Source organism: Sinohyriopsis cumingii, chromosome 7, assembly GCF_028554795.1.
Source record: "Sinohyriopsis cumingii isolate HCF-2022 chromosome 7, ASM2855479v2, whole genome shotgun sequence".
NCBI lineage: Eukaryota > Metazoa > Mollusca > Bivalvia > Unionida > Unionidae > Sinohyriopsis > Sinohyriopsis cumingii.
Window position 1 is genome coordinate 90,283,117 of NC_142967.1, and position 25,448 is coordinate 90,308,564.

At 35.6% G+C, this 25,448-nt stretch overlaps 1 protein-coding gene across 4 annotated transcripts in view; it reads left to right on the forward strand.

Moving 5' to 3' along the window:
* Positions 1-25,448, forward strand: part of LOC149795689 (dynactin subunit 1-like) — a 128,595-nt gene that overhangs the window by 9,881 nt on the left and 93,266 nt on the right. For 3 of the 4 annotated variants that reach the window (XM_089965559.1, XM_089965562.1, XM_089965560.1), the window contains exons 3-6: positions 4,742-4,857; positions 13,136-13,316; positions 14,893-14,919; positions 24,767-25,029. In XM_089965559.1, the coding sequence (XP_089821685.1) occupies positions 4,742-4,857; positions 13,136-13,316; positions 14,893-14,919; positions 24,767-25,029 (587 nt within the window). The remainder of the gene's footprint in view (positions 1-4,741; positions 4,858-13,135; positions 13,317-14,892; positions 14,920-24,766; positions 25,030-25,448) is intronic. The other variant, XM_089965561.1, reaches the window with a different exon arrangement.

Below are 25,448 nucleotides of genomic sequence, written 5' to 3' on the forward strand. Positions count from 1 at the left end.
GCTTTAAAGCAACAGTCCCATTGCAACCATTTTCAGGTGGTCACAGGTCATTCAGTTTTGGAAGCAGACTGGGAGGTTTGAAAGAAAACCCACTTTTCCTCCTCTGGCTCGCAGGTGACCTTCTTCCCCCAAACTCTCTTTGAACACTAGAACCCTCATGTGGTTTGGCAGGCTTTGATCATCCACTTCTTAAACAACAATTGGGTGATCCATGTTGTTTCAGAGGGGAATCATTTTTTTTCTTCAGCCACCACCCCTCTCATTGCTCTACTCATGATGGTTGTACTAGATGATCCCATGAAGGTGGACTTTTTACAGATGGAGAAGTGATTTTGTTAGAGCCATGTATGTGTGCATGTGTGTGCACATCGATTTTCTGGTAACGGATGGTCCAGCACCTCTTTTAGTCTGGACAAAATAATGAGAGGGCACTTGAAATTCCCAACACTGCCAAATTAGTTTACTGGGCAGACACAGGTGGTGCACACTCACTTGGATTGTTTACACTGCAATTGTTGGTGGTGATCTTTGTATTTTGTGGGATTCTTGGCTTATTTTACTTACATTTAACCCTAGCTATGGCTTCTAAGAAAGATGCAAGTGACAGTGGTGGTGTCAAGCATAAACACCAGTCAGTGTCAATACAAGATAAAGTAGAACTGTTGAAAAAACTGGATTGTGGTGTTTCCATGCAAAAATTTTGTGACACATATGATATAGGTTCATCAGCTGTTTACAATATAAAGAAACAGAGGGAAAAATATTGAAAGTCTTTGCAGACTGATTCCAAGAAACAAGTGAACATTAGAAAAACTATGAAAGCTGGTAAGAGTGCTGAGCTTGACCAAGTGATGATGGAATTGTTTCGACAGTGTTGGAGTGATGGAGCGGACATGTGACTATAGTGAAGGATGGCTTCATTGGTCCGAGAAGCTTCATGGAATTTTGATGAATAAAGTGTGTGGAGAAAAACGGTCTGCAGACCACAAAGGGAGTGCTAGTCCTGCAACATTCTTTGCAAGTACAGTAATTAATAAACCTGTTTCATTTATACCTGTATTTCATTTAATCATTTAATTTACATTTAATATTTGATTGATTTAAGTTTCTAGCAGTTCCATGGTGCTTTAGAGACAAAGGGAGGTGTATAATTAGTGTATCATAGGTGTATTGTTGAATTATTATTATGTGACATTGGTTGGTCCAGCAAAACTGTTAATCCAGCAAGGGTGCTGGAAAATCAGTGGTGTACCTATATATATATATATATATATATATATATATATATATACACACACATATTGTTAATCTGAGATTCATGAACAAATCTCTGATCACAAAAGTTGATCACTGTGACCCATATTTCATGCTTCCCTGTATTGAATCATCAAATTAGGGGATTGTATATACCCCAACTAGTGACACACCCTATTAACAAAAGACATTTGTCATTTTACTGGTTTATGTCCTGTTTTTGCATTTAACTTGTGTGACCACATTTGGTGTTTGATTTACTATATTAAACTCCTTTATCCGGAAGCTTGAAACTTCGTGAGAGGATGCATGGTGATGAGTGGTACACCATCATCTTAAAACTAAGTTTCTCTGACCCATATTTCACATTTAACTGACTTTGGTTCAATTTGACATTTTTAATATGCATCTTAGTACTGCACCCATACCAGATAAAGGTCACTGTTACTTATATTTCACATATTCAGTTAGGTTCAGGTTGTTGCACTTTGTTAATGATGACAGGTTATACTCGCGTATAAGCCAAAAAAATTAGGGAAAAAATAAGGCCTGGAAGAAGGGGGGTCAGCTTATCTGCGGGCCAGGGTCCAAGTCTGAAATTTTTAATGCTTTTTTCCCGCGATTTCCAGTGTTTATTGTTTCTGTTGATCGCCGAAGATGACATCACATGCCTAATGATGCCACATGGTACATAAGATTTGTGCAGTCGTGAAGTGAAACAAATATTTTTTTCTAACTTAAGTGGTAGGATAATGAATGAAAAACATGTTTTAACGTACTTGATGTCTATTTGACAGATGTCCATCCACCAGAAAATGTAGCCATACGTGTTATTTGAGCCACGGTGGTACATGTATTTTCCAAAAGAACTGCCATATTAGTAATCTCCAGTCAAGTATTTAACCCTCAGCGAATCAGTAATCATTATACTCTACGGTATCGTACAAATGCATGCTAGCTTATTTCAGTGTAAATATGAAAAGAATCTACTTAAAAAAATAAAAGAATTACGATACTGTAGGTATATGCAACAATCATTTTGATCAAGACTTGAAATACATGTATAATAGTCTTAAAGGAACAATAGCGAGAGGCTTCATAGGGGTTTGTTGTGCACATGCTTAGGAAGGGTAAATAACAGGGCAATATACAAGTCAGCGTGAATAATTGTAAAACAATATAATTTGTGGGATTTCTTTGACAGGTGTTTTAGAAGTAATCGGCAGCCACAGTTTATATACTACTGTTGTTTAGTTGTTTGTAAAGCAAAGTGGTTTGTTAGCGGTAGTGTTGTACAATAGCTACCATATGCTTAATCTGTGGTAAATTCCTCGGGGATAATAGGTTTGTTTTGTTGCACAATGCCAATGACTTCACTAATACATGCCGACTCTCAGATGTATTTAATGAGATATGGTAGTGGACATGGTTTATGCTCAAAGTTATGAACTGTCATAATACTTAAATAATGTCCACGCTGAAACCAATCATATTTTGATCAATTGAATCACACTATCGGATGACCATGATGACAATGACGGCGTATATAATCAAAGCACGCCTGTAACGGAAGCTGAGTTTCGTGAACTGTTTGGTGAGTCGGATACAGAGCCAGATTTTGAAGGATTCTAAAAGTGATAGAACTTTTATAATTCATGATTTTAGAATGAGAATTAATTAAATTTCCATTAAGACTTACCACTTTAGAATTGTTTTATTTCAACATATAAATTAGCTTTCTTACTTTCATTTTATTTAATAATGTGATTTGCCTAAATAAACGTATTCAGAACTCACTTTGTGCATCTTGTGATGTACCGGTAGTCTAGAAATTATGGGTCGGCTTATGTGCGGGTCATGCACTTTATAACAGTTTCACCAATTCAGTTTGGGGGGGTGGGCTTATATGCGAGTATATACGATACTCTCTGCAAACTGCCCACATCCATCTCCATTCCCATATCTCAAGGCTTTAATGTCCATACCCTGTTGATTAGTTTGGATGTTTGGAGATTTGGTTCCGACAGTAAGGAGTCAGACTTGCAAACTAGTTCTGATTGCATCTCAGAGTTGGGAAGAATCCTGGGTCAACAGTCTACTCTATTTGACAGTAGACATTCCTTGGAGATTACAGTTACAGCCATCTTGCTTAAGCAGACAGTTTCACCAGTATTGTTTTGTTCATCCGTGTCCAGACAAGCTCTTTCTTTATGCCTAGCCCTTATCAGCAGAACCTTGCATAGACAGCAGTTCAGCACTTCATTCATGGAGAAGATCTTGACAACCAGAAGGCTGTCCACTTTGAAGGCACGAGGGAAAGTGGTACGTTTTCATTGAACTGTGTTAGAGCCGTGACATCATCCCCTCCTGTCTTTGATTTATCAATTGGAGAACTTGAGGAGTAGCAATCAGAAAAGAACCATTCACAATCTCACCACAGTTGATATGTCTAGAGATGCAGAGCTGCAGGATCTGGCTTGAACACCCAGGTGCTAATGCTCAGATCAGGTATGCCTAATGAAAATCTCAGCTCTTGGAATTTGAAAGATATTTGTGAGCCTAGCATTCAGACATAACCTTTCCATTCAAGACAATATATGTAATCAGTTGGCTCACATTCACTGTCAGCTTTTTTTCAGCTTTTGTCAATGCAATGTTGTGTTGCAAAAACAAGAGTTGAACTTAATTTGATCTCTGGTGGCAGCCCAGTTGATCAACAGGCCCCCATTCACTGCAACACAACCTTTATTCTGGAAATGAGGTTTATTGTTTTTGATAGATTTGCCCAAGAAACATTTCTCTGTAAGGCACCACCTATGTGCACAACCCACAGAAATTGGCTTTCATGATAAGTGACTTCATATTCTTCCAGTTGTGCTAGTTCACATTAGGAGAGAAGCTTATCCTGTTCTGAGGCTGCATGCATGTTGCTGTCTGAATTGTGATGATGATAGATGTTGGATGATCTTTTGTTTCCTCCTCCTCTTGTTTTCATAATGCTAATGTGATTGGTGATGTTACATTTGATGGAAAAAGGAAATATTTAAGTAAATTATTTTCTCTGAGATTACTTTTCAATTACATTGATGTTGAATACTTACAATCATCCTATTTATGGGTGGTCTGCTAGCATGGGCAGTGGGATAATTTGCAAGTGTTATTTCACTTAATGTGATATATAGACAAAGATAAATTCTTTCATCTTTTTGGTAGGGATGGATTCAGGAGGTAACAGAGTTCATTTCCTAATAGCATTGTGAGTGGGGAAGTATAAATAGAGAAATATAATTTACCATCTGTAGAACCTGATTGTTTTTAAACACTGAGTTAACATAGGGAAATAGACACCACCTCCATCTTAGATATCTTAATTGCAATCATTTGCATTTACGGTGATAATTCAAAAAGAATTTTCAGGGACACACTAAAACAATTTAACTTCTGTATTTACAGTACATTAATAATTATTGTTTTATTTTGAAATTAGGAAAATGGATTGGTGTGGTACTTGATGAACCTAAAGGGAAAAATGATGGCACTGTGCAGGGAAAGACCTACTTCACCTGTCCTGAAAACCATGGGATCTTTGTCAGACAGTCTCAGGTATTTCCTGGTTAACATATCTAAATAATTTCAGTTCTTTAGATTACTTACTCTGTTCATTCTATTAGTTGTCATACAGTTTAAAACTTTTGTTAGAATTAGAAGGAAGACATTGAAGCCAATGGCGTAGTATGAGGATTTAAATCATTTTTTTAGCATTTTGGGCAATAATTAGAATTTTGCAATACAGTTACAGGGGTCAGGCAGAAAATGGAGAAGTGACAACAGAATAGCGAAAAGTGCAGCACAGCATAAAATGCAATGTGTGTGTGCTCTTTTTCTCTTGATTGAATTGTATCCTATTTCTTATCATGCATATTTTCATTCACTGTTGGCATTAAGCAATACTTTTATACAAGTAGAAAAAGTTCCATATTGTATGTATATTATTATTAACATATAGTGTAAGTATATGACTGTATAATTTCTCATTTGAATACATTCCCCAATCACATTACATTAGGAATATTAGCCTGCTTCCTTGTGAATCAAGCATTACTAAAAGATGAAAATCATCTTTCACTGTTTATGTCAATAGACAAAGCCAATAACTCTTGTCCATTACCTCCCCTTGGCACCACCAGGTATCGCCAGTTTTTACCTTCGCAGCTGGAATGGTAACATTTCTCAGTTTATCCTCTGACAATCCAAGCCATTTTTGTTCAAATTGATTTATCCAATGTTTCTGTTGGATTTATTGTGTAGATTAATCATTCTGCTTCAGGTTGTATAGATTCTTTTTACAGTTTCTGCCAAGTTTGAGTGATTTTGTCACCATTAGGGACTTAGTCCTTTTAGATTGCGTCATACCACACTTTCATTGTCCTCTTCAAGTTCAATACAAAATAGCATGACTTTGACTTTTTCACTTGCTCTGTTTGTAAAGTACAAGTCACACTGGTCATTTATGTATTCAACACCGACTTTTTCAGTAATGGATGTCACATTTTTAGAATTTGGTTATACATACCTTTAAGTGGCAAGTATTCACTTCATTTGGATTCTCATACATCCATATTCCTTTGGAAGGTCATTATTTAGATGCCCCGAGAGGTGCCTAAGACAAAATCAGTGTTAAAGTACGTAGACAATTTTGAATGAAATGAGCCTAAAGGTTTGTTCTGGTACAACCCGGATTGAATGTCTTGCGCTGTGATGTCACGATGAAAGCTGTGCATATTGCTGAACAAATTCTTACTACCCTCGATTGTGACTATTCCACTCAATGTGGTCTTATTTTGACCTAAGTTTAGTGCATGGCCACCATGTAAAAGTCCATAGCAATAGATAATTTTCATCTGGAAGTTTCTTGGTGACAGTTAAGGTGCAGAGCATTCAATAATCAGGATTAAATAGACTTTTGTTAAAGAAAATTATTGTTAAAATTTAATAAAAGAGCAATTTATATTTAATTTAAAATGAGTAAATGTGCATGCTTGACCCATGTGACTTGTACTATAATGGAGTTGGTTTTAGCAAATTTTTAACATGCTGTATTGTTAATTTATGCTTTGTTTTTCCTTTCTTGTGTAGTTTAAGTAGAATGGCTAACTAAATACTTGAAACATATTAGTTCAAAGCTTAGTTTATGAGTTACGAATGTGAGACTTTTTCAATTCCCTCATTAGTAACAGAGAATATATTTATATTAGTGAGTTAGTAACTTCATGAATTACTAATTTTTGCTCAACTTTATTTTCTTTGTTTTTATCAGCAAAATGTCATTTAAATGTTTTTTATGCAACTTTAGAACATGGACGTCTACCAGGACTCTTGTTTTGTTTATACTAAGTATACTCTGTTTGTGATATGCTGTGTCTGTAATTCATAGTCAGATGTAGTCTGGGCTACCATATTAGCTAGTTAGTCACATACTGATTTACTAACCTATGCTTTGATATCTTTTTGTATCATTTCAGGAGAATTATTTACTAAATACATGAAATGCACATTCAAAGCCATAGTCCATTTAGCATTGAAGGGACGGAAAGATGAAATAAGTGAAATAAGACAATCTATGGTTGATTGTTGGTGATACTGACTCATTGGGGAGTATTCCCCGATTTTAAGTGCCACCACATGTCCAAGCATGGCCTTTGGGCCTGTAAGTCGGAGAGCATGGGGTTTGTATGTGATCAATTGAATCCACCTCCTTATACCACTGGATGGTTACTGGCCATCCAGCCATCACCAGCCATAAAGCCGACACTGACCACCCAGCACGGGAGATCTTTTGAGAAGACGGCCTAGCCAACTACATCTTATTGGGGCAGAGTTCCCCAATTTTCAGGAGTTCATTGGGTGTAAGTCCCTCTGCATTTCCAAGCATGGTCTTTGAGTCTATAAGGATGGGTACAGAGGTTTGTATCTTAGTGACAGATCTGTTTGTCTGACTATTCCATGCCCTTTCTATGACCAAAATTTTAGTGAGAAATCTGTCTGTCCAGCCAGGCCCTTGAAGTGGCTGGTACTGGTGATGGCCAGACCGTCTTCTATACTGCCAGCTTCCAGGCCAACCATTCACCAGTCAAAACAGCAGCAGTGCCAGACTTCTGTATGTTCACTGCTTGTCCACAAGGGAGAGTTAGTGAGGTTTTCATAGAGATGTATTCTCTAGAGCTGCAAGTAGACTCTTTTGGGCCATGATGTACAGTGAGTGTGAATGAACTCTTTCAAATCCACCATCCTTCAAATCTGATCATGGTACGGACTGAAATTTAACTTTCAGGCCACCATCAAAGACATTTATAGGGTGTTGGCTAGTTCAGAATGCTCTCCACTCCTTACCACTACTCCAAAGAGTTGGTAAATCTCAGTGAGGAGTAAGAGATGGACTTAAGGCAACACAGATGTCTTCAATACTGATCTCCCATCACTTGAGAAGAATATAGTAGCTGTTTATATATCTGCTTGTCTGTTTTATAAGGTGGACAAGTGTGCTCCATGCCTGTCAGAGCTGGTTCGGGGAGGTCATTGCATCTTCTTCACTGTTGGACTTGGCCTCATTGTTACCTTTCAGACTTGACAGAGACACCCGGCAATAGTAACATTTAGGAGGTGAAAGCCAGGATTGATAGGGTCATTGACCAGGGATGTTCTCAGTACCAAAACCCAGACTTTGACGGGTTTGGTCAATTTACTCCTGATAAAATGTGTAGCATGTCTCTGATCCACATCTCTCAAACCTTGTCATACCCTCCCTTTCTGGACAACCATGTTTGGGTCACCATTGCTCTGGAGGAAGAATGGAGAAAGTTCATAGGCAGGCAGTTCAGGAACTGACTCTCCATCTTGCTGCTCAACCCAAATGGGCATTTGTAACCACTCAGCCCCCACCAGTATGAAGGGATATTAAGCGGCTTAAGGACAGGCGATCTTCTCAGTAAGATGTGCACCAAGATCGATCCCTAGGTGCAATCATACAGAGGCAGTAAGAACCTAACTTTGAGGTCACTGGATCTCAGTTTCCTCAGATTGGGGAGGGGAGGGTCGAGGTTCATTCTCAGGGCTCCTGGTTTTTTTCATCAACAACCCTCTTCTCCTCTTCACAGAGGCATTGTCAGATCGGTAGAGGGATGCCTTTCGACAACAGAAAATACAGTCGCTCATCAAAAAACCCCAAAAATGTCAGTTTCTTTTTTCAAAATCAAACAGCAAGTTGAGACCCATCATCAGCTGGAGTCACCTCACCCAATTCAAGATGGAGATGGTGAGTTCAATCTGTTTTTCCATTTGATGAAATGAGTAATATGCTTTTACAACTTCTCTGTTTATTCAGTGTAGCAGTGGACTTGATCCTGCTCTGCCGCCATTTCTATGTAGACTTCATGAGCACAATGGCATTCCTTTTCAGATTTTCTTGATCAAAGTCATGGTTATACCCGAGATTTGCCAACCTTTACTACCATCAGTGACATGTGGGAGGAAGGGGAACAGCCTTTCCATATCAACATTCTAGAAATGAAGGCTGTCATCAGTGCTTTTCACTTCCGAAAAGATCTACTCTGAGGAAAAACAGTCCTCGTTAGGTCTGACAACACTGTGGTTGTAACCTATCTCCTCAAACAGAGGCACACCAAATCACACGACCTGTGTGTTCTGATTTGGTAGTTTCTCTGATGATGTGATAATCTCCATATCAATGTACAAATCAGGGCCGCAAGTGGCCGAGTGGTCTTAAGCGCTCTCTGTTACGGATCACTGCCATCTCACCTCTGTCTGCATTGGTTCAAGTCTCGGATTCTGCCGGTGTGGGTATGTGAGAAAGCTTGCCAGTAGCTTCTCATGGGTCGGTGGTTCTTTCCGGGGTTTTCCTGGGTTCTTCCTCCACCATTAATACTGGCCGCCGTATATAGCCTACCATGTGCTGAAAAATGGCGTTAAACCCTACAACAACAACAACAACAACAACAACAATGTACAAATCAGACACATTCCCAGCAGATTCAATGTCTTTGCCAACACTTTATCTATAAGAAGTCAAGTACTTCATAGGAAATGGTCTCTTCATCAATCATGCATCACTTAGATTTACACACTGTGCAGGCATCTGATGATCAACCTCTTTGTGACAGGGTGGAATAACAGCTACCCACCTTTGTCTCTCCAGTTCCAGACCCAGGTTGTTTGAGCCATGGATGTACTGTCATTCATTTGGGAAGGGTTGGGGACATTTGCCTCACCTCCCATGGTGCTGAGACCAAAAATAATCCTGAAGTTACAATGTCAGAGTAATAAGATGATTCTGATGGCCCCTCTCAGATGAGACAAGTCCTTGGTCACCAATCTACTCATTCTAGTGATAGATATGCCCAGGAAGATTCCAGCCAGCAACCATGGTCATAGTTGGTCCTTCCTCTTCTTTTACACACTCAACTTTTTTCAGGACAGCAATGCGAGACGGTTAAAACCTTTGATTGTGGGGAGAGTCTTGAGAGCAAGAAGACCCTCTTTGAAGGCTTATGAGGAAAAGTGGCCGACTTTTTTTCTCTGGCTCATTTAGGAGAAACAGTTGGTCCCATCTCTATCAAAGGCTAGCACCCCATGATATTGGACACATTCTGGCATCGCGGCAGACATGGTTTTGGGCAGGATGTAGACCTGTCAGATTTTTTAGACCTTTTTGTTCTCAATCAACCGTAATCCCTCACTGTTTCCAAATAGATAAAATCCTGGGTTTTTAGAATGACTCAATTTGAATTCATTTGAACCTCTAACCCACACTTTGCTAAAGCCACTATCATACAACTCATGTTTCCTGATAGGTTTAGCTTCCGCAGGCAGGGTAAGTGAGCTGCGTGCTTTTTATGACTCTTAAGTTCTTGACACAACCAGGCTTTGTAATTTTAGTAAATTGTTTCTAGCCCAAAATAGGTTACTGCCTGTTGATAACCAGAGTCATCACTCAGTTGCCATGTTCCATAGAAAGGTTGAGAACAGCAGCCATGCAAGATCCTGTTCATGCTCTCAATTACTACATCAAATGCACAGAGACACATTGTGGCCTGTTTGAATGCCTCTTCCGTCCGGTGTAACCTGGAACACAGGATATCACCCCTCAAGCCTTTACTTCATGGCTGAAATGGGTTGTACACTTGGTGTATTCCCACATCTCACCAGATCAGTCACCTCATGGAAATTAATGCTCAAAAGCTTCAAGTCATCTCTGTGAGCCTTGTGTTTGAACACAATCTGAGATATTATAGTAGCTCTTTGGCTGGCATGTTGAGTCAACCTTCTCAAGCCTTCATCTCAGAGATTTATCATCACAGAGGTGAACCTTGAATTGGGTAGGTTTAGTGGCAGCATGGACAGCTACTAGACCCAAGTAGATCAATCAAAACAGCCGGTTAGCTACGCTGATTCGCTAGACAAAGTGAAATTTTGTAGATGAGATTTCAGTATTCATCTAAACCATTTGTTAGGGTCACAGGTCAAGTGACCCCAAGCTGTGTTGCTTATGTAATTGGGGAATCCAGCGAATCTACTCAAGGTAAAGGTCACATTCTCTGCATCCCCTCCTCCTATTACTTATTGTCCTAACATAATCAAATTGAGGATTGTATTCAAACAAGAAAGCCAATATTTTAGTAATACATACAAAATCACATTACTTTAAAACCCTCCCAACTATCCTACCATGCAAGCATCCTTGTTAGTATCTCACTCAGCTAAAAACTAGCAACACCTGGCAGTGCCAAGCGGTGGTAATGGGTAAGAGTTATTGACCTTTGTCTATTGATAGAGACAGAAAAAAGACAATTTTCGTATTTTAGTAGGACTGGATTCATGAGGTAGCAAGCTAATGTTCCTAACGCAATGTGATAGGGTAAATATTCATGGAGAAACATAATGCAGTGTATATGAAAGTGTCCAAATGAAGTGAAATATGCAGTGTATTTTGGCCATATGTATTGTATATGAAAGTGTCTAAATGGAGTGAAATATGCAATGTATTTTGGCCATATGCATTGTATATGAAAGTGTCTAAATGGAGTGAAATATGCAATGTATTTTGGCCATATGAATTGTATTTGAAAGTGTCTAAATGGAGTGAAATATGCAGTGTATTTTGGCCATATGCATTGTATTTGAAAGTATCTAAATGGAGTGAAATATGCAATGTATTTTGGCCATATGCATTGTATATGCAAGTGTCTAAATGGAGTGAAATATGCAGTGTATTTTGGCCATACGACTTCAGCAGAACACTATAAAGACTATACATTATAATCATTTTAAATGACTTGAGTACCTAGATTACAGTATTGTAATTAGAGATAGGAAAATTCCAAATGCCAGTTAATCAAGAAATTTAATTTTTATTAGTTTCTAAAACTTCCCCAAAAAATGGCAGTCAGAAGCATTTTCTACTCCAGTCTGAGACAGACAACCCATATAGCATGCATGTGAAACATCCTTTAGAGTGCAGGCAGTTTTTAAAGCCAGACCCTATGATGTAAATAAGCAGATAAAAGCAGGTCACAGGCCAGATCTGGCCCACAGGCCTTCGTACATTCCTGCCTCATAACAGGAATGTGAGAACACGTGTACAGGTGTCTAGTTGTTATACATCTATGAAATTGACTGCTATAGATCTCTCTTCAAAAAACTGTTCACACAGCATTTGGAGAATGGAGAAATTCCTACAAGTTTAAAGAATATACTTACATAGTTATTTTTATTAAAGTGTAACTGCTTAACTGACACTGAATCCTATCAAGTATGTGCAAAATACAGACTCTGAAATGGGTGATGTTACCAGTGAAAAACAAATAAGATGCAGAGTGAATGCAAATGAAATGATGAATGCAGTTTGAAGACATCCAAGAAAGCCAGTATAAAAATGCTGAACAATCAATCATAAATGAAAATGAAATTAAGCACAAATGCATTTCAGAATTTAAAAACTGATTGTGTGAACTTGGTTCTATCATTAATTTCATGGTCAAAAATCTTTTTGCTTGATAGTCTGTTAACAAATTATTTACACTGGCTGAAACTTCTTCATTACTTACAAGCCATGAAATTCTTCTAATTTTAACAACATCCACTGATTTGATGACATCGTCACCAGTAGTTGTATTGGTACAATTTGTATTTTTAATGAATCAAATTATAAAATAAAATTTGCTGATATGTAGTCTTCAACTATATTTTTACATTTATTGTAGCTGTGGTTATAGTTTAATAGGACAGGATATGAAAGCTATAGTTCTTTCCATTGAATACTATTGAAAATGAAAATCCAACTTTGTAAAATGTATTCAGAAGGAAGGAAAATAAAGGGAAATAATGAAGGAAAGTAATTAACACAAAATCATAATACATTTCAAAGACCTTAAATGAAATGCAGGGAAATTATTGCTGAGATGAAACTGGGATCAAATGCAAATGGTCCATTTCATGGTTTGTGCAAATTAAGTTCAGATGGCATGCCAGATAGCTTTCCCAATGTTGGTGGCAACCATATAAAATTAATATTTTAACTTCTTTTTCTTTTACAGATAAACTTTTGTTCAAGGAAGAGTGATATTTCATTAAGTCAGATCTATCCAAAATAGTCCCAGTTTAGTATACTTGAAATAAAATTGTTTGAAAAGCTTGCCTCTTTAAACCTTGGATATCTTCTTGGATTACATTTTTATTTGCAACAAGCTGTCTTATTACAGGCCGAAAGAAAATTCCAATACTTTGGGGGGAATTGATTGACTTAAAGCAGTATGGACAGTAAATCACATCGCTCCAAGTATGCATTGATTACTTTTTTTCTCTACAGATAACAGCAATTGATGATGATCAGAGTCCAGCTCCTGGGGATGAAGATGAAAGTCAGCCACAGACCCCAGCCCCACCCACACCTGCCCCACCCACTCCTGCAGCTAACATGACAAATGCAACTCCAGCTGCACGATCAGTCCGAAAATCAGGGCTGCGTCCACCAAGCTATTCAGGCAAAAGTATGTAATATTTAGTTTCATGATTGTTTGAGGAAAGGGACATATCAAATAGAGAGGGCATTATAGAACTTACATAGCTATTCATAAAAGAGATTCTAAAAAAATAACCCATGATATCTAGGATAAATGAGGTGCCTTTTTATTTTTTTAATATATTTTTACTTCAAAAATGGAATACTTTTATCAGTGTTATTTGTACATGTAGAGGAAAGGTGTTGTAACTGCAAGAAGTTGAAAATTTCTATATAATTTTGCATGACATATCACATTTGTATTTAATGTCTTTCAAACCAGCATCTGTGAGAACTGATTGGTAGTGTTTAAAGAAGTTACTTTGTTGCTTTTCATTTTGAAGTACATCTTTCAACAAAGGGACATTTAATAAACATCATAGCTATATCATTCTCTAAACACTTACCTGAACAAAAGCATTTACTCATCTCCCACTTCTGCTAGTAATATTTTATCAAATAACAGTATTTTTGAAGTTACATAAGGACTTGACAGAATAATTTGCATGCAACTTCATGGTCTCTTTTATGCATTTTTAGTTTTTGTTTTGATTTGATTTCCCTTTGTTAATTTTCTTTCCCATTTAGATTCTGTGGATGGATGCAACAAAAAAATCCGGTTGTTACAATATACTGTAGAAAATGTAGTGTGAATCTTGGTATTTCATTTTAGTAAATTTGTAAGGAAACAAATCAGTACTTATTTGCAAGATCAGGTGAATTGAACAATGGTAGCTTCCAATTCCAATTGAATTTTAAAATATTATTAAGTGCTTTTAATTTTTGGCCAGATTGCAGAACAGCTTGATCCAGTCTATGGATTATTTTCTGTCTGTCCATTGGTCCATGTGTCTCTCTGTCCAAGTCAGCAGTTTGGTTCTTCATTGCATTTAGCTCTGATTCTATGTCACTCTTGTACACAGTCATGAAACTTGATATGTTTAAGGATCATAAGGAGAACTGCACCATTCATGTAAAAGTATGTCACTGTAACCTATATTTCTGGCTCCCAGTAATTTGCAATAATCTATGGATTTTTCAGACACTCTCACAGTCGTGAAACATGATATGTATATGTGTGACAAGGGAAGGTAGATTTCTATGAATTAATGATGCAATATATCTTGTGTTGGTAGACACATTGATAAAAAACACAGCTACTCATGTAAGAAATGGTTTTGACCACTACTTAAAGGATGCTTACAAAATATCATGGTCCTTAGAGTGTTTTTTTGTAGACATACTGGTTTCAAAGTACCACAAACTGGAAAATATTTCCTGAAATGCAATGTGGTTGGTGAAAATATTTTGGAGCAAAATTTATAACTGAATAAAGTTTATGATGGAGTGGACAGATCTCTTAGTGTGTCGTGGGATGACAGATCTTGGATTTTATTATTTACAGTCCAAGGTTTATTCTGCACAAGTACATATGGCATGCATGAATGCGTAACATAAATCCTGTGTGTAAATGCATGCTTGTTGTTTTTTTATATTTTATTTTTTAGTTATATTTATTATATTGCTTGAGTTTTGAGTTATTTATAATGTTTTTACACATTCAGATTTACACGGTGGATTGTTAAAATACAGTAAGTAGATTCAGTAGAGCCAGATGGAATGCATAATTATTAAACTTTTACAAAAGTGTAATACTTTGTCACTGAATCTCATGATGTTTACAGCATTGGATCTTGGTCAAGCTTTTCTTTTATGTCACTTGTGCTTTCTTGGAATTTTATGAACACTGATTTTTATGGAGAAAAAAATAACACATGAATTTGTTTTTAAAATATTTACAAGTTTTACGTTTTAATACCAGCACTATAAATCAGAGCAAGCACATTGTATAATATTTTAAAAAGACTCAGTTCCTTTCACAGCAATTAAAAATTGTAATTAAATGAACTACTAATTGTGAAGATGTGACAAAATCTAGCTGGCTCAAACAGAATTTTTTCCAATACCTGGTTTACATGGACAGGTGTTTAAGTACTGGTCTATGAAATGCCATAACAATGTTTTTACTCAGAACTTCCAGTCTCTCAGATTAGTTCACTTTGAGTTTGGACTATCGAAATTCAGCAATAGGTTACTTACACATGTGAACTGTATAAGTGGTCTTAGAAAAAAATTGAAATTGTCCCTGCACTGTAGCGAAAAGTAGTATTGTCATTAATACATCCATCAATCTTTCTGTCTTTTCATTCCTGGTGAAACTCATCATCAGTTCTCCTCTCACACAGCTTGGATCGTTTAATTGAAACTTTGTGTGATAGATATGTCTTGGTGTAGATAAGCAATAAAATTTCACTTTTTTTCTCTGGCTCATTCAAGTCTTTCTTGAAAAGTTGTTGAAAAATAGTTTTTCTGAGAATTCAGCTTGCTATTCTCCTGCATGATTTTATTGAACCTTTGTTAGCTAGACATGTAGTTGGTATAGATGCATGATAAGGTTTTATTTCTTTCCTCTGTTTCGGCTTTGTAGAAATTTATGGAAAAATTGTCATTGAGAATTCATCTTGTCATCACTTGTCATCCCACAGTCCTGGGAGAATTCTATTTAACCTTTGTATGCCAGATACATTATTATGTGATTTTTAGTAGGTCTGTGAAAAGGTTTTACATCTTACCTCTAGTCCATTTCACCTGGTTATTTCTAAAACTTGTCAAAAAAGATATTAGGAGGATTTAACATGTCATCAGTTTCCCTAAACTGATTGAAGGATTTAGTAAAACTTTGTAGGTTAGCTGTGTGGCTGGTAGTAAGGTTTTACTTGTCCTATACAAGACATATGTCATAAGATCGTACAAGGAAAAGGCATAAGGACCAAGGCATTTTAAAGTTATTTCGCCAAAATGTTCTGCACATTTGTCCAATCAAACTTTTACTTTTTTTCATGTGATAGTGAGAATCTTATGCGTGTGCTCATTTCCAAATGAAATCTGTGATACACATTGAATAAGTGTAATGATTGCAAACGAAATCGATGATACTCATCAAATAGTTGTAAACATTTGCTTACCAAAGCTGACATGTGAGATATGTACTCATGTAATATCCTCCTTTTACCATGGCTTTTTAATGTAAATTTCAGAAAATTTTCTTAAAAATGGAAAATAGAATTTGAGGTGCTAGTACTTCTGCTAGACTATATGGAAGATTTAAGTGACATTTTGTTGGTTTATGTAAGTGATTGATGTAGATGCAGCTACGGATGGTTAACATGCCGGAAGTGCATGAATATGAATGTCTGTGATTGCATCAACATTTGGTTTAAATTCAAAATAAACACTCTATATTATTTCAAGAAGGATAAATGAACTTGTTATTTTGGGAAATGAACCACAGTGCTGATGTAACTTTTCTTCAACTTTTAAGACAGTTGATGATAAATATCTTAGTTTGTTTGGAAACAAAAACTAAATATATTGAACAATGCACATTGGAAATGACAAAAATAATAAGAGAGAGATAGAGACACCTTCAAAATATGTACCGATGTGAGAGCTTTGTAATTGTACAGTCCTACCTACTTACATGAACATCACCCATGTCAGCAGACTGCCTTTATACACAAAAAGGTAATGTCCTGGGTCCATGGTTTTTTGTAACTACTAAATATGTCATGCATATGTTGATGTTGAGAGAAAAAAAATAAATGTATATGTTGTCAGAAGCCTTAGGTTCCAACTTGTTTTTTAATGATTTATGTCAACAAGCTGTCAGTTCTGCCCCATGCTTTGCTCTACAACTATTTGATGTTGCTGCCAGGTTTCAGTGTTGCTGTTGCATTAATAAACAGGCATTTGTTTGGTCCTGTGTAACTATTCTGGAATTTTTACTTTTGCTTAATTGAGACATTATTTTTTCTGCTGTTTCAAGGGAATCCATAACTTGTTGACAAGTTTTCATTTCCCTATGAACAGCCTCATTCCATTAGTAGCCTCTGTAATATGATTATGTTGGTTACCTGAGACAGACCAAAATGAAGGCCAGCTTAATTGGCATATAAATAAATACTTGTACAGCCACATACAATCGGCAACAATGAATATCACAGTGAATTGTTTAGTCACACAGATTGGTTGACAATGGAATCTAGATCTTATGAGGACTACCATTTTTTATACGTGTGTTTTCTAACAGGATGTGACAAATACTCGAATTCATGGATTTTCATATGCATATACTTAATGCATTATGGATTTTATTATACAAAGCGAACAAAAATAGAAGTTATCAACATGTAAGTGTATTTCACACTGGTTTTGTATTCATTTAATAAAAATTTCCATTGTTGTTCTCAAGATGTAAATTCAGACCACTGATGACAGGTCACCTTTTACAAATGAATTTAATTTTATGTGGGTCAAAGAAAAATTTGCTTATTTTTGCCCCTCCACACACACACACACACACACACACACACACACTTATCTTGACATCTGCTTATGCTGACAATATTAGCTCTGGCCTGAGAATGTCAAGATAAATGGGTAGGACTGTATAAAGAACAACCTGCAGTGTCACCAATTTAAATGACTGACAAGACCATATCCAGTGCTGATAACATTTCAGGTTTCTCTGGTGAACTAATATAACCAGTATTATCTGTATTTGATATCTATCCACAGCAGGTGCCATTTTGCTATGTTTAGAAAGAAAGTAAACTACATGTAGCAGCTTAATTGACTGCTTGAAAGTGCGCAAGATCGTAGAATTTGACTTGCCTTATAATTAAGCTAGTCTGTAGGTATGATCTTTAGTTCCTTCATGGTTTTATGGTATGCATTTATTCTTTTGATCTATATTTCTGGTTTTCCTTTTGTGAGCATTTTTGCTCATACTACATCATGATTTGAAGTGAAGTACTTTGTAGGATTTTAAAGTTTTCATCTTTTTATTAGAAAATACCTTATTCCTAAAATTCATGCTTTACGTGCTACACCTGTAGTCAGCAGGTGAAATTAAATAGAAGAAGAAGAAACATCATTAAAACAGACTTTCGTTGTCTAGGACTAGTAGACAGGGGTAAAGTCTTCAGAATTTTCTGCTTTTCTTTAAATGCATATTTTAACTTGGGGATATCTTAAATATAATTTTTTTTAATAGTCATCATAATTATTAAAAGATCAAAATGGCATCTGTGAAGAAAAAAATATTAATATACTTATACTATATTTTTTTAAGTTTAATTATATTGTAGAACTTATTTCACTAGATTTTTCATATTTTTCACTTGCATCTGTAATTTCTTGACTAACTTCAGATAGAGGCCTAGACTGGTTTCATGTTTTAATAAAGAAGTATTATGTGTACTTACAAAAATGGATGATTTTTGTGGATTCAGGTGCATTGCATTTTCATCTTGTTGAAATTAAGAAAGAGCTTTAATTTATCGTAACTTCAATGTTCAGATCATTTACATATATTGAGTCATTTTGACATTAACTATTGCATCTTAACAAATTTAACTTGCTTACTTAAGGAAAGATAATGGAATGATGTGAGGCATGTGGAGGATGTGGGTGTTAGACATTACATTGTATGCATATACTATCAGTTATTAGAATACGTTGTGGGAATACATGTACTATCAAATCTGTTCTCATGCCATTTGATTGGCATCAAGAATTTTTTTTTTTTGGTTAAATAAAGTTTCTGTATTGAAGGTACAGAAGAAAATAATATGTATCTGTGTGGAACAGTTGATCTTTAGTTGAATTTCTGGACTGTATATGTTTAAATGTATTCCTTGGAACAAAACAATCAATATATTGCAATGGTGGTCTTCACTTGGCACAGCCTGTGAAAATTCGACATTCTTTAACTATGAGAATGTGCTGCTCCAACATTCTGAGTTAAATCATGGTTGGACAGGCTATGATTAAGTTTTGCTTTTTTACAAATAAATTACAGATAATTTGAGAACGATCATGATAATATAAATGAAAAAATGTTGCAAAACTAGGTCAGTATTATAATATGTTTGTAGAATTCAAAGTGATTTTGACAGCAAAAGGAGGTCACAAGTACTTTTTTACATAAAATTTGGTAGCAAAATACAATGCTTGTATTTACATATAAGTTTTGTGTAATGTTTTGATATTTGGTTTTACTTTCTGCATGAACTTTTGACTTGAAATAAAAGATGGATCTGTTTTATTTTTTAAGATAAGGGGAGTGTTGGAAGCTAACATTATGACTGACATATTTTATCTAAGGAATCAGTCAATCAGTTAATCATGTATCCAGCAATAAAATAATGAATTCATCTAACAAATCATTATAGTTTATTCAAATTGTATAAAACAAACAGAGAAAATAAAGCGTAGAAAGATATCTGATAAATTTTGTCTATGTCTGTATGGAATGCATTTATTGTCATCTCAAATGTTTAGGTTTCATAATCTTGACAGGAAGTTTAAAGTTTTGACTTGTCAATATCTTTCAACAGTGAAGTGTTAGAGATAAACTTTTTAAAAAATTCTATTTTAATACATAAAATATACGTATTAACATATGGCAGATGTTTTTTTGTGACCCTAAAAGAAATACAAATTTTTTTGTCTGGTTGGTTATATTCAAGTGATGTAGGCAGATTATAATATAATGGTGCTAAATTTTGACAGGATTTTTTCCAAAACTCCAATGACACTGTTAAGTTGATAGACTTTCTCTGTTGCTAAAGATTCCTGATATTGTGTATCGATCTGATCTCTGAAATTATATATACCATATGTACTCACTTAAAAGTCGGGTCCAACCACAAACAACATAGACATTAATCTGATGCTGCACAATGTGCCGGCAGATAAGGGCCTATACTGTTCTACTGATAAGTCCTAACAAATTGTATAGACCCATTTCAGCTGGTGCATTATGCTGCACAATGTACCGGCAGATAAGGGCGGATACTGTTCTACTGATAAGTTCTAACAAACTGTATTGACCCAGATAAGCTGGTGCATTATGCTGCACAATGTACCGGCAGATAAGGGCGGATACTGTTCTACTGATAAGTTCTAACAAACTGTATTGACCCAGATAAGCTGGTGCATTATGCTGCACAATGAGGGTCTGTGTTGTTTGCAGTTGGATCCAGCATGTAAGTAATTGTATATCATATTGAAAATATTGCATCCGCATATTAGCATTGATATGTAAATCTATGTATCATCCATATCTTGTATCTGTTTAATGGACTTACCAACCAAACTTATTTGGATGGAGTACATCAGAGTTTTCATGATCAGCGTATTCAACAGGAATATACCAACAAAAAATATACCCGATTTTCTTGTACATCAGCAAATGATAAATTCTTGGAATTGTCTGATCTTTTGTTCCTAATTTCTTGTTAATGTAGTAAAGAAGGCAAGTGATAATTTAGTTCTCATGATAACAAAAATGGAGCGTTTATTTTCATTGAATCTGAAAGTTACATAAATCCATTTAGCTGTCTGGAAAATATCTGATAGCATGTTAAATCATCTTCAAGTTGTATTGCAGGAATGGGAATTTTAAGATTAGGGATGTTTTATTGGTGTCAGATCAACAACATCTACTGTACATCATAGAATGGACCCAATTATTTTCATAATTACAAAATCTGGACATGTTATCTCAGTGTGGTACAGTAAATCATGTGGTAGATTAGATGCAGGATAATGTACTTGAAACTTCATTCTCAGATTGAATAATAAAAGATAAAGATTTTTGATACTATTCTAATCATAGCAATGACACTTAAGTAAAAGAAAATTATCAAGTCATTGAAATTGCATTTAAGTCTATCTCAACTGCAAACAGCACAGACACTCATCTGGCATTATATAATGCACTGCTGGAACAATATATGATGGCAGAACTGGGTCTATGCAGTTTGCAGTTGGGCCTGATTTGTAATCAAGGATATATGTTATGTCATTAGAAAATTGTTTTTTGAGATTAATGGCCCTTCATAAATTCACTTATTGTTTCAAACTTTCAACATGGTATCAATAAAAGGGTCTTAGAGAAAAAAAATCACTTAGCAACATTACATGTATCTCAGTTTATCATATCAAAAGGACTCATTGGTCTTAAAGATGTGAAAATTGGATGAATTTGTAATTGGTCATTTGGCTATCATTAGAGAGACATCATTTCTAGTACTTATCTGAATAATGCTTATTGTGGTAAACCAAAATCTGCTTTGTGGTCAAGTGCAACCTGTTGCATAACAACCTGTGACTTGTTTTCTCATTAGGTTCTTCTGATTCTCACCAATGCTTAAACTTTACAGTAGAAAACAGTTGTTGAAAATTTATACGCTTGAACATTTTGTGACTAGACGTCCTTAACATGACATCTTGATTGGCTTTGCAGAAGAGTTAATATTATTTTCTTGCTTTTGAGGTAAGTGGGACCTTTTGGGTCACTTTATTTGTCAGCTGGAAAATCTTCATCTCTTTCTGATGCAAGTCCAGTAACCACTGACTCTGAAAGAGGGTCAGAAGTAATTGTAGTGATACTTCTCAGATTATTATGTTTTGGGGAAACAAATAGCTGGCTAGATTTATGACTAATTGGTCCTTATAAAATGGTTGGCATTAAAAATAACATTTGATGACATTTCAGCCAACAATAAATTACCATCGTGATTCATAAAATGGTTGGCATTAAAAATAACATTTGATGACATTTCAGCCAACAATAAAATACCATCGTGATTTTTGTTGTTATTTCTTCATCTTTTGAATGAAAAAAATGAAGAAGTCATTCAATTTTAATAGTCTTGAACTTTTGCTTATATCGCTGTTAGTGATGACATATCTGATATGTCATACAGTTGTTGTAATGTCAGTGAAGTTAAGATCTAATAACAGCTGCAGGCTTATGGGCAGATCTAAATGGCTGCCATTTGCATCCAAGGTTTTTTCTACATTGTGGAGGAAATGACCAAGGACATTCCAATGGCCTTGTCAGGATCACTGTTTTGAATTTTGCATGACTGTGTTTGCTTTTGTATGGTGCATATCTAGGAACAAACAGCATAAACCCAGATCTGCCTTTTTCATAATGTACTAACATATCAGGGTCTATACTGATTGCGGAAGAACCAATAAACAGCATACCCATGAATCTGCCATTACTTAATTATCCAGTAGATCAGGGTCTGTACTATTCATAGTGGTTGCAGGCTTGACAGACCCTCGGTAATGCGAGTCCATTTGGAAACAACATAGAGCCTGACCTGCTATCACAAAATGCACCAACAGATCAGGATCCCTGTAGTTCTTTCAAGTGATTACTACTAACAAATTGCATAGACTCAGGTCTGCTGGTGCATTATGTCATAGCAGCTCTGCATTTTGGAGTTGGTCTTGACTTATAAGCAAGTATAGATGGTAAATACTATAATTTTGTGTTGTAATGTGCTGTTTGGACACAGTCTTGCTAGAACATCCTTTTAGTATAAGTTCCTTCACTTATTATGCAAGCCACTTCTGTGGCTTCTCTGAACAGCATTATACAGTGGGAGTACTGTACTATATTACCATAAGATTACTTGCCAGCAACATATACCCTAATCTACTGGTGCATTATGCAATGATAGATATAGGTTTACATTGTTTGTATTTGAGTATGTGCTAGATACAGCAGAGCTTCAGATTGATGGTGCATCCATGCAGTTTCCAAATTATTTTTTATTTTACCTACTTTATTTTATGGTAAGGGGTCCTCCTGGTGCAGCATGGAATGCATCCTTGCTTCAACTCATTAAGTTTCAGAGTCCATTACTATTTTGATGTTTTTTTAAACAACATCACTTCTAACAATTTCAACTGTTTCTAACAATTTACTAGTTAAGCCAAAATATGGAATAAAGACAGTATGGATTTCTCTAGTCTTGGTCACCAAGATGTTTGTATTGCATCATTATAAAAATTAATTTGAACAAACATCATTGTGACCAAGACTATTATATGCCACTATTGAGCTCTTTTCACCTTGTGCATTTTCCCAGTAAATGTTCAGTAATATTGATTGATTGTTAATTTGGACTGAGAAGAATTCCTTTTCTGAAATCGTGATAAATCAACATTCAAGAGATGGAATGAGAACCATGCCCTTGGATGGAACAGCTAAACAACCAAATGTCAACCAAGTATGTATTTGTGGCATGATGAAACATATAGCATAATTAGCCTAAAGGATGCCCACACTAAGCGTCAGTTTCTAGAAAGTTAAAGCAAGAATATATGTATGGATTGATGTATGTAAAATAAAATTTAAAAAATTTGCATTTCATTCAGCAAAAAATATCCACATAAAGATTTATAGAATGTTCTGGGTTTGCATTGTGTGTTTACCTATTATTATTGAACTCAGCCATGTTCTCTGTGACAACATACATCTGTATCATTGGTTAAAAATAATACAGAATAAGACTGAGTGAATCAAGTAATAATTAATTTATTAATTAAACTGAATAATCATCAATTAACAATCAGTAAAGATACAAGTATTCTGTGTTACATTGAAGCCTTTCATTCCAGAGGCAGAATTCTGTTTCAGTGATGTCTCCGATGATAATGATTTTTAAAAATCATTACTTTATTATCATTTTGTAATTCAATTTCAAAACGAGATAGAGTGAACATTGTCGTAAATGAATATTGATGCAAATACACAAGTAAAATAATGAAGGACCAATCTTCAAACAGCATAAACATGGATGTGCCATTATAATTCAGACAGAAAAAGGTGACTAATTGAATGTGCATTGTATCATGTATGTCACTGATAATATCATTTTCAGCTTAAATTTGTTACCGATTTTCCATACAAATGTTTAGGAATTCCCACCAGTTTACTACCCAGCCCATGGTTCTGAAAAGTGGCCCCCAAGATTTGAAGCTTATGGTCAGTCAGCGTGCTGGCATATCAAGCAATGTGAAATTCCAACAAATAAATAAGATAAGCTTTTATGACAGACTCTTTCTAGGTCTGTCTAGGCTTTGCTTTCATGGGCACTTATATTTTGCTGTTTAAGGACTTGTTTTCTCCAAGCTGCCAGGCTGTTGGAATTGGCTATCTTAACAGACTAAAAATTTGGAATCATTTTAAATATGTTAATTTGAAATAACTTGAAACTAGTAATGTTTATTCTTTAAACGAGATATTATGATTGAAGTAAAATGTTTAATTGCTAAAGGATTTCTTACTCTCATCAGGTAAAAAAAAAAGAAGCCTGTAATGGTTTTACTGTCAAGAATTAGTTGAGTTAACAAAAATTAGATGGAGTGAAATAGTCATGATGATGACATTCTAAATGTGAATTTGTCTTAGTATAAAGACTGGTTTTGATGTGTTAAAGAGAAGACAGCTTGAAGTAAGGTTGTCAGTTTAACATTTCCAAAGTAATTTTACTGCACTAATTATTTAAGGTACGGAAAACCTTGCTGAGGTTGTACCCACACCAAAGAGGGCTACCAGTATCCCAAAAGACTTGTCAGAAGTGGGCACATCAGCTACACACCATGCAGCAAGTGAGAGTGGGATTCCAGGACCAGGTTCAAAGCTGAAGCGCCCTACCAGTAGGGAGTCACTGAGCCTGACAAAAACACCCACCACTCCACAGCCTGTGGAAACAAAGACACCAAAACCAGTCTCAACTCCTACTGAGGCCAAGAGACAGTCCCTTTCTCAGGCAAGACTTGTTTCATGGGAGAAACCAGTGTAGTACACAATGGCGCTCTTCATCCAAATTAATTATATTACTATTGATGTAATGAACCCATTCTTTATTATTTTTGTAATCCATAAAGTTGAAATACAGTTTAGAAGCCATTATCCTGTAGGTAAAATACTTTTGGTTTACTTTCACCATTACCACAATCATGTGTGCAGCTCTTAATATCAAAAATATATTAATGAATTGAAACAAAGCTCAGAAAGTTGGGAAAATAAATTTTATTATGTCTTTCTTGACAATAATTTACCCCAAAATAAAGAGAAATGCTTTTTCCAGACTTTGAATGATCCCATGTTGACTTAAGATTATAGGCATCACAGCTATAGTTCAAGTTGTTGTTGCAGTCTCATTTGAATAGAAACTATTATAATTTA